Genomic DNA, 10,702 nt, shown 5'->3' with positions numbered 1-10,702 from the left:
ACACACACACACACACACACACACACACACACACACACACACACACACACACACACACACACACACACACACACACACACCTTACAGTCCCACCACAACTTCTATGAGTTGCTTCATTATGAATATACAGTATTTACATGTACATTTCTAAATATTTAGTTGATGCTCTTATGCAGAACGACTTCCAATGAGTTCAGCAGTAGAATAATTTAATTGGCAACCAACAGTAAAGAGGGCAAGGGTCCCTGACAATATTTCTGCAACCACATAATGATCTTGTAAGGGAGAAAAGCGATGAAATAAAAGGAAATTAAATAAGAGATCAAGAAAGAGAGAGGTACTGTACTGTAGATGACATTTTTAAGCAGTTGGAGTGAGAAGAGGAGAGGAAATGTATCTCTCTGTCTCTTATGTGTCCTTTGTGTTTCTGCGCTCTCTGTGACGCAGTGAACTTCCAGGCGCTGATAATCACCCTGGCAGTGGTAGGTGGAGTCATCATCATCGCCTTCCTGGTCTGCCTGTTCTGCTGCTGCAAGTGTGAGAACTTCGGGTGAGTCAGCAGCGAGCCGAGAAACTTCCCCGTCTACCTGATCAGGAACACAACAAGGAAACACTGCCGTCCTCCATGACATGAGACTGAGGCACTGAGTCAGCTTTATGTGCAAGGGGTTAGGACGTTAACCTGATGCTGCCAGATGGTTTGTTTTCACATAACCACCTAGGAACGAGTCGCTCTGGAAACTTTCAAACTGTCTATCAGGTCTATCACAGGCTCGGTCTCGCTGGCGTCACACCAAAGCCTGCCCGTAGGCTCATAGTGCGACTGCAAACCACTGCTGGTTCAGATTCAAACCAAGAGATTGGGGCGTGGCAAGAAGGATTTGTCGTGTGTCGTGTGATCTCATGATCTTGTGAGAATCCAGCTGCCTCGCAAGGTTATTAAGAAGTTACCTAAGAAGACATTTAAGGAAGTTCTTACTTAAAGCAGGACTAAACCCCCCAGATTTCTGGCAAAACGGTATTCTACTTGATTTGAAAACTCTGTAGGCAAGATGGCCGCCTATAGCCCCTTGTACCCTGGCAGAATTCCTAGCCCATAAACTAACATAACTTGGCCAATAAGTATGTAATATACAAAATAAAACAAACAGTAATGTCTTCATTTGATGTAGAATGCAGAGGACATGTAACTGGTTCGTTAAACTCGCGTTCCAGGAATATTGTATTTACCGCAACGCTCCATGTTAATGTAGGTGGCTCGTGCCGCAGAGAGCCTGTTGTCCTAGAACCCACTCGCTTTGTGCCAGAACACACTGATTTGGGGGCAAAACACGCCAGGATTGGCCAACCAACGCCAGTGCCCAGAACTGTCAAATCAAATCATCGACAGAGACGCTATGGCCCGCCTCCCAATCTCCTTTTCTTTTTTTTGCATGACAGTGTATCAACGTGGCTATATTATAAATATAGCCAATTAAAAGTGATATCACTTTGGTCATTCAGTGGTGTTTTACTGCCATGTAACATAACTAACTAGCTGCTAACATTAGCCACAGTAGGCGATTACCCATGATGCATTGCGCTGTTAAAGGGCTCGCGCTAAAAACGGGTCCATTGGAGTGAATGGAGATGTTGCAACTCTCCTGGCGTGAACTACAGTAATAATCACATGAAAAAAACATTTTTCACATGAGTGTGAAAGGGGGGAGTACGCCGTGACGTCAGGTTGTACCGTTTTGGAGGGCAAAAAAAAAAAAAGCATTGAACCCATAGAGGGCACTTACGCTGTTGAAAATGATAAAGATTGTAGAATATTATAAATTTGGTCTCAAATGTTGAAATTTTGACCAGAATTCTTCACACAACACCCCAAAAGCCATATATATTGGTTACAAACTGGAAAAATGTGTTTTGGGCTTTAGTCCTGCTTTAAGGAAGTTCTTACTTAAGGAAGGCTTTTATGGGTACTTCTGCAGTGTTTTCTTTACTTGGTTAGACTAGCCTAATCTTTCACAAACCTCTTGGCAGGCCTGGATTAACACAGTGTGTGGTGGCCTAGGGTGACGTCAGTTGAAGTGCCCTCCTTCGTCAATTTGACATGCAAAAAAGTGAAGTTTACTATGCCAATAAAGACCAAGTTTACATGAACTTAAACGATACAGGCTCAACACACATACTGCAGACAAATGCAAGACACTGTGTAACTACTAACCAACACATGTCTTTACAGTACACCATAGATTGACTTGAGCGAGCCTATAAATTCAATTTTAGGCTTTACAAACAGAAATACATACAAGACACCATGCTAAAAATCTTTGTTTCCACCATACATTTTTCAAAGGCCTGAATGAAAACTAAATGCCAAACCATTACAGAGCATGACTTAAAAAAAATCATTACATAGAGATCTAATGCAACTTTAGCACCACAGACAAGGCCCTACATACCACCAAAGGCAAGCTCAATAGGGCCATTAATGAGGGCCTGGGCCCTCATCAATGTTATTGGTTACACTTGCTTTACTTCCTACTTTACCACCTCAAAATGGTTGCTGTGAAAAGGGCGTATAACTGTAGCAAGCAGTCACATCAGGTGAGTTAATGTGACTGTGGGAATGGCAGAGGGTGAAAGCAGCAGTACATTGAGACAATGGGATGGACCTGGACTTCTGTCCAGACCAGACCACCACAATCGGCCAGACACCACCCATCCTTGCTGGTGATTTCACAACATAACCTGTCACCTCTAACTAAACTGTGCCAGTTACTGTATTTGGTGCGAGTTTAACGTAGCACGGCTTCCTGGTTGGGTGGGGCTCGTGTTTTTAAGCACTGTGATTGGCTTGAAGCCGAAGGTCCAAACACGGCCCAGCTGACAAAGATGGTGTAAAAATTAACCAAATCAGTTGTTTAAGCCACCAAATTTTGACTGCTATGTAGTTATTTTTTCAGAACCGGAATGCGCGTCCCGTCATCAGATTCACTTCTGGATTACATTCTGGCCCCGTGACACCCTTACACCCTTGTTTATAGATAGAGCGGCCCACCGGAAGTCTCCCGGTAGTCCTGATGGCCAGTCCATCCCTGAATATATTGCAATGAGTAGCGTAGGCTATTTGAAATGATGCTTGTTATAAGCATCACAAACTGCGCATCCAGTTCAAAGACAAAACCTTTCCACAAGCTCAACTTGACCAGTTCGTTCTTCACTCTTTTAAGTTGTGAAAACGCTCTCTCACCCTCAGTCTACAGTTAGTAACAGGGTGTGAGATATTTAAGTTGTGAAGATCTCTCACCCACAGTTACCAGGCAGGGTTAAGAAAAACCTGACTGCGGCAAACACACTTGGGGAAATAGTTTTCAGCATAAATGTTGTCACCTGATTTTTTTTAAATGATGATCATATAATATGGTTGTTGATTTTCAATTGCACGCAATTTAACAACCATATTATATGATCATAGATTATATATATTTTTTACTATGGGACTGTAAAAATCACCTTAATGCACCTTGAATCAAGCAGTAGATACTCAGATTGTTTTGTTTGCCAAGCTTTTCTTTGCTTGTGAGGATTTTAAGGGCAAATATAATAACGTGTGCCATGTCTGGAACTAAACTGTTGGAAGGTCATGTGTGATTATATTGTGGAAATTTAATCTAATCAGGCAGGCCTCTGATGTCTAGATAATGTAGCTGTATGTTAGCTTTGGTGTCGTCACTGTAAGGTTCCTGTGCGTGAAACACATGTGAATTTGCCCACAACTTCTCTCTAAACTTTCTGGCTCAAACCTGGAATATGTTTAATTGATAAAAAATAATAATAATCACAACCTCACTTTGATCTTTGTCTCTGTGTGTCAGATCCAAAAGGTTTGAGGCCAAGATGGAGAGACAGGCCAATAAGACAAAGACCAAACAAGAAGAAAGGTGAGGAGGCATTTTCTATTGTCACTCAGAATCATTACTCTGTTTTCACATACATACTTGACATGGTGTGCTGAATGCTGGTCCAAGTCTGAGAGTCTCTAGTTGGTCAAGTTAATTTCTATGTTGACTTGATTTAATTTATTGACCTGTATCTCTCAAGTACTAAAAGACTATTCCAAGAGACACACGATGTCCATTTTCTACAGGAAGCCTGCTGAGGACGACAGGATAATTTTGCTCATAAATTCTCAAGGGAACTTGAATTTTAAATCTTAATCTGGATTCAGAAAGTACTGAGCAACACCTTTATATAAATTAATGGGTGTAGTTGGCCTGAACTAGCTTATGCACACGGAGCAGGATGCATAACACCGTTGATGGTATGATGATGATGATGTATTCTTTAGCCTTGTGTGTGTGTGTGTGTGTGTGTGTGTGTGTGTGTGTGTGTGTGTGTGTGTGTGTGTGTTCGTTCTCATGTCTTATCACCTAGCTCTGACACACCAGCTGCCCCTGTTGCATTATTGGTCAGATTCCATATCTGTTAGCACACAAACATAAAACATTGCAGAGGGGGAAAAATACACACGATACAAACAGCCCAAACTGGTTTGTGGCCTACACAAGACTTCCAAGATTGTTTTGTTTTAGAGGCTCAGACATATTTATTAGTTATAATCTCAAGATGGCTCTCAAGACAATGTTTTCGTCTTTACAGGAGGACAGAGATGAAGATGAGACATGATGACATCAGGAAGAAATATGGTGAGCCCGCCCGCTGACTCACACACACACACACACACACACACACCATGTTGATGTGTTTCCCCATTCCACTGAAAGGAAAGTACAATTTCCCCCATTGTGAGCTTCTGAAGTATTAAAGAAACACTACAACTTTGTTTCTGGTGACTTTAGACACGCCGCAACCTCGACTTTTCCTGCTTTAGACGCAATGTAAACTTTGTCCATTCTCTTCCGTTTCTCCAGGTCTGAGTGGCGCAAACCCATACTCCAAGTTTGCATGAGAGGATCAGTGAACGTCCTGCTTGTCAGGATAGACCTTGACCTAAGAACGAATCTAAGCCCATTTCCAAAAAATGCTTAAGAGAAGTGACATTGGCTTCATACCGGCTGCCTCCCACTTCGTCCTGCCCGTGCACAGGTCAATTTAAGGAATGTTGTGTTCACTGTATGATCTTTGATCAAAGAGGCTGTAATGAAAGTCTATAGAGCAGACAGATGTAGCAGCAGTGTTCTTTGAGAGTATACTATTAGGGTACTGTGGCTCCTGTAGTATCAGCTGTTTTCTATTTATGGCTGCTGGGGCTAATGCCTAAATTTAATTGTAGCTATAGTAAGAAAAATAATCCAGTTTGGTTGCTTAACAGTTTATGTAATGCCTATTTTTCATGAAATTGTCAGTTTGCTCAACAGAGTTGTTACTTGTCAAAGATATTTTGACAAACTATATTTTTGTATTTTCCAATGCATCTTTTACAGCTGAATATTTTTTTAGAGGCTATTTTGTGGCTGTAAGGCCATTCACTGGAATAAGCCTTTTTTAATTTACTGGAATTGGGTTACAACTCTGAGATGTTTGTTTATAAAATCAGAATGAAATATGCATGTTGCACTCCAAATTGAGTTTGACTGAAATTGGCTTAATTCTAATCAAACTCTTAACTGATCATTAATTCTGCCAGCAACACTGTGTGTTTGTGTGTGTGTGTGTGTGTGTGTGTGTGTGTGTGTGTGTGTGTGTGTGTGTGTGTGTCTTACTTTTAATAAAACAAAAGCTTTTGCTGTATCATGTGTGTGTGGGTTTTTGTTTGTCAAAAGGTCAGCATTATGAAATGCACAATCTCTGGACCCGCCTCCCATCAGTCCTGAAGCTGAAGGTGTTGGAGCGCCCTCATCTGGTCAGCAAAAGCTCTGCTTAAAGTTAGCTTTGGCAGAGTCAGACTACAACAAATATAAATACAGAATATTTATAATATAATATGCCATTTTAATATATCAGATTCAGATAGTTCCGCTGGACTGCCAAGACATTTCCTATTTTGCTTCATTGGCAATGTACACCGCATCACCATAATGATTAGGAAAAGTAAGGGGGAGGGGGGAGGTTCTACCCCTTGGCGGGTTCTCCTTTTCGCGTGATCGAGTATTTTGCATAGGTGCGCGCTCCCGTATCCGCGCTCCCGTGATTTCACGTCACGCGGTCTTCCCGGATCCAATCGTTTCTGTGCAACAGTAGTCCAAGCGCGGTCCCGTCACTGGAGGAGAAGAGAGGACAGAAGGCGGCAGAAACAGAAATAAACACCCAATTAACTGTTTATCCTCAAACTCGCCACACAGAATCCTGCTAAGATGTCAGAGGAAAAGCCAAAGGTAAGACATCTTGATTTAACGAAGCGCAGATCTAACATGATTGCTAAATCAAGCTCATGCTAAACCATTGCTCATATGTGCAATCTAAAATGGCCTGGTTTGCACGTTTCTCAGAATCGGCGCAGTGTTTGTTTCGCAAATGAATGAGTGTCCCTACATGCATCTTTCCATTTAAACGTGCTAACACGGCGCGCTTTAGGTGGAAGTAGGGGCGATTTCATCATATCAGCTACCAACTCGAAAATAGTTAGCTGAAATGTTAATTATATCGTTACTGTCCTTTGCGGATTTCTCTTTGTCGAAGCGGGACCACGCTAACGTTTTGTCCGCAACACCGCAAATGCCGCAACTGCAGCGCCGACCATAGAGCAGCAATGGGAATGACGCACAGATATAAAACGCTACGCTAGCCATGCTGCTGTCGGTATTTTTAACGTTTACACACTTGCTGCGCTAGAACATAATAAAACAAAACAGTTAGCGGTGTTAGCAGCCGGTAGCTAGCTTGAGGCAAATTCAGCATCACTCCTGAAGGTCTGTTGTGCTAACCAGCTAGCCCTGAGCTAACAATGCTAATCATGCTAGCATCTGTAACTACGGCAAGCAAGATGTGTTGGCTGTGGCCCGAAAGAGTTACGAAAGGGGCTAGCTGTGGTGTTAACGTTATTCCTGCCTGGTTTGTTTTGGCTAAAATTAATATAAACATAATTTGTTATTCCTTCACCACACACCATGGCCACACTTGGAGCTCTGTCTTATCATTGAGTTTAAAATGCCACTACTAGCAGTGAAGTACTTGATTGGCATAACACTAAGTAGTGTTATGCCAATCAAGTACTTGCAGATGGTTCTCTCACAGTAGTTTGTCTTAAATATCTAATTCATTTGTAACATTTTTGTTTGCAGGACATGTTTGATGCTTCCAATGTTGTCATATAATCTTAACTTGTATGTTTCTCCTAGGAGGGAGTGAAGACTGAGAATGATCACATCAACCTCAAGGTTGCAGGGCAAGATGGTTCAGTGGTCCAGTTTAAAATCAAAAGACACACACCGCTCAGCAAACTAATGAAGGCGTACTGTGAACGACAGGTGAGTTGAAAGCCCACATGACAGTTCTTTAATTTTTCTATCAACAGACATGTAGAGTTGTTGGAAAACCCATGCGTCCTCGCCATAAATTTTAGGCATTCATCTACAACAGTGGTTCTCAAACCTTTTTGGCTTCAGTACCCCCTTTCCCTGATTTCTGAATTCAAGTACCCCTTTTAGCCGAATACAACATTTTGCTAAGAAAACTGCAAGAGAAAACTATAGCATATGATGCAATGAATGAATGATAACCCACCTTTTGAAGAATATAACATTACAAAATAAGAAATGGAGTGAAAGAGTTGTAATTAGTGCCTCCCGAGCATATTTATTTTAATGTTTCATTCATGTTTATGATTTATTCTTTCTCTCAAGTACCCCCTGTACTCCCTCCATGTACCCCTAGGGGTACGCGTACCCCAGTTTGGGAACCACTGATCTACAAAATAGTAAAATTACCACCGCTCATCCGGTATCAGACTTTGCTGAGGTGCTGGAGCTTAAAAGTATCAAAATTAATGAAAAAAGGAGCGTCCGCACACTCAAATCTGTGCAAATATCTTGCATTCATCTACAAAAATTATTGGCTTGCATATGGATTACGAGGAATCAGCATGATATCAAAACGACAACAAACACCTGGCTTCTGGGGGACTCTGCGGGGTGTACGCGCAAATCCATGCGCGTCCCCCCATGTGAATACATGCATCCGCACTAGGTGCTGTTAGCTGTCAGCTAACGTTAGTTGTGGCAATAAAACGCCACTGAATGACCAGTTGGATATAACTGCCCACCAGCTGTGATATCTGTTGGCTAGTTGTTGATATTTATAACAATATTGTGTCTATAAAATATCGTTTTTAGCTATGTGGTGTCACTGTCATGGCGGCGACTCTCGTTCCGCTCGTCTCTGCTGCGCGTACTCGTTTTCCCCCCGGAAACGCAGTTTGTTTACCAAAATGCTACTCGGCTGATCCCTCGTTTATCTCGGATATCTTGGTTTCATTTCATCGTGTGGGATGTAAGTGATTCCTGACTGGTTGTGTTCTCTCTTGCTCCCGCAGGGTCTCTCAATAAGGCAGATCAGGTTCAGGTTTGATGGCCAGCCTATCAACGAGACGGATACACCTGCACAGGTGAGAAGTGATGCTCTTATCCACCCAAACATTCACTTTGACCTCGGGCACCAACGTCTTTATGCAGTTCACTGAAATTCTGTTCTTGCAAAAAGGAAATACATACCTTGGATATCGGAGACTCGATACTTTTTAACACTTAAATTGGACATTTTAAAGCTGTTACATTATGAAAATTAATGACTTCTCCATTGTAATAACAACATACTACTGTCTTGGGTGTGGATCAGAATACTTTTTGTGATGTGTAACATGTTCAGTTATTGTTACATGCACTAAATTGGACCTCTCCGTCCCCCTTCTTCCCCCTCAGCTGGAGATGGAAGATGAAGACACCATAGATGTTTTCCAGCAGCAGACGGGTGGGCACTGCTAAGCCCCTCCCACCTCATTGACGGCCACACTCAGACCACGCCCTCAGCCACCTTCACTGTCCCTCCCCATCGCTCCTCTCAGCTTCTCTCTATTATTATTATTATTATTATTATTTCTTCCCATTTAAAGATGTCTGTCATGGTTTTTCGTCAATGTGTCAGGTGGGGGGCCTCCTCCGCTGTTTATCTACTGTCCCAGCCAGGACTGAACTTTTGCGAGTGTCAACGGTCTCTGCTGTGGCCAATCAGGACAGCGCTTCCATCCGGCGCCGTGGGTTGTGATTGGATCGACGTGCGTCACGGTTGTTCCTGGTTTGTCAGTGCTTCTCTCTCTCCAGTGAAAGCGTAGTATCCAGTAGTCGTGGTTTTTGTCCATTGCGGGTCAAATGCGAGCCTCGGCCATTTTGTCCAGGGTCACGGTCAGTTGGCATGAAAATGTTTTGAAATGGAAGCACTACATGGACTTAATACAAACCCCCCTTCCATTTCAATTTGCTTTGTGTATTCTCTGAACGGTGACTCCTGCTCTTCTGTCTCAACGTATTTTAATTCTCTCTGCATTTTTAGGTGCTTTTGCTAAACTGTTCTGCAATCACCCCTCCTTTTTTCTTTTTCTTTTAAGAAATTAATTATTACCCAGGGGGCTTGTTGCTTTGTGTACAGAAGTATCAGAATGGATGTTAGATAATTGTTGTGGGGCCTGGACCAATACTCCAAAGACTGAGCTTTTGTTTCATATATCAACGTGGATCAGTCTAAAAGCAAAGGGTGAGGTTAAAACTGTCACATTTAAGGGAGTTTGTGTGTTTGATTAGTGGTAATTTACTTCCTCTTCGACTCCTGCAAACTTAAGGGAAAGCGTTTCAGTGGGTGTCCATAGCACAAGCTAGTGTCACTGTTCACTCATCTAGAATTTGTCTGTAGGACAGATGAGTAGAGGAAATTATTTTACACTATTGAGTTGAGGGTGGGGTTTGGCAGTAGAAGGGAAGTCCCTTAATATGGAATACATACATTTCCCCGTCTTTTCAGTTGAAGTGAGCCAGAGCCCAGTTCCTATAGCATTCTTTCAAGCAGTTCTGCTTGTGGTTTTTACATTGGTGGGTTAAAGTTAAGGGTGGGTTGTGGGAGGGAATATTTGGAAGGCTGTCCTTCAACACTGTTCTGGGGTCAGATGTTTGGTCATCGCCGTGTCCCAGAGGATGGAGTACTTGGCGGGGCAACTGCTTATGTGTTTGGAAAGCGGTGGCTTCCGGTTTGCGCATGAGTATCCAGCAAAATCCAATAACGTCACGTAGGTTTTTGTTAACACATTTTGGAGACAGCTGTCAGCGCCTGATGCCAACTGTCAAACCTGAAATATTGTTTGTGGATTAAAGGCAGACATACAGAACATTTAACACATTGGAGAGCATTGTATGAAATTCAAAGTGTTATGTGGGCATCTTTTGCCCCAGTCTAAAACATGGGGCCATTTACATAAAATTGGGCGCAAAAAAAAAGAGGCTAATTTCCTAGACTGTTGGAGAGTAATGTTAACAGAATGAGCATATCTAGCAGTGATGAGTGTCTCCAAAATGTTTCACAATTCAGAAAGTGATGCATGCAATTTGTTTGACATTGGGAGGGGAGGGAGGTCAACCAATGCATTTGGGGAGATTAGTGTTCTGTACCCACAGGTCTTGTCATGTTATTTTTGTTTCTCTACTGATTTGTACATTACCGGTATGTTGTCTTTTACTACTGTATACAATAAATATAGTTTGGTACTCAG

The 10,702-nt window shown here is 42.3% G+C and overlaps 2 protein-coding genes across 2 annotated transcripts in view; both read left to right on the top strand.

Annotated features, from left to right (window-relative positions):
• Positions 1-5,742, top strand: part of LOC310773713 (pituitary tumor-transforming gene 1 protein-interacting protein-like) — an 8,116-nt gene extending 2,374 nt beyond the window's left edge. Inside the window, exons 4-7 of the mRNA XM_083633646.1 lie at positions 448-550; positions 3,867-3,932; positions 4,651-4,697; positions 4,923-5,742. Of these exons, the coding sequence (XP_083489772.1) occupies positions 448-550; positions 3,867-3,932; positions 4,651-4,697; positions 4,923-4,960 (254 nt within the window). The 3' untranslated portion in view covers positions 4,961-5,742. The remainder of the gene's footprint in view (positions 1-447; positions 551-3,866; positions 3,933-4,650; positions 4,698-4,922) is intronic.
• Positions 5,743-6,186: 444 nt separating this feature from the next.
• LOC310774013 (small ubiquitin-related modifier 3) lies at positions 6,187-10,702 on the top strand. The gene is made up of 4 exons (XM_083634067.1): positions 6,187-6,326; positions 7,290-7,418; positions 8,483-8,554; positions 8,868-10,702. Exons 1-4 carry the CDS (start codon positions 6,306-6,308, stop codon positions 8,928-8,930), a joined length of 285 nt encoding a protein of 94 aa, XP_083490193.1. The 5' UTR covers positions 6,187-6,305; the 3' UTR covers positions 8,931-10,702.

Source organism: Poromitra crassiceps, assembly GCF_964638095.1.
Source record: "Poromitra crassiceps genome assembly, chromosome: 3".
Lineage (NCBI taxonomy): Eukaryota > Metazoa > Chordata > Actinopteri > Beryciformes > Melamphaidae > Poromitra > Poromitra crassiceps.
The sequence above is the reverse complement of the archived record's forward strand: the minus strand, read 5'-3'. Positions and strand labels throughout refer to the sequence as shown.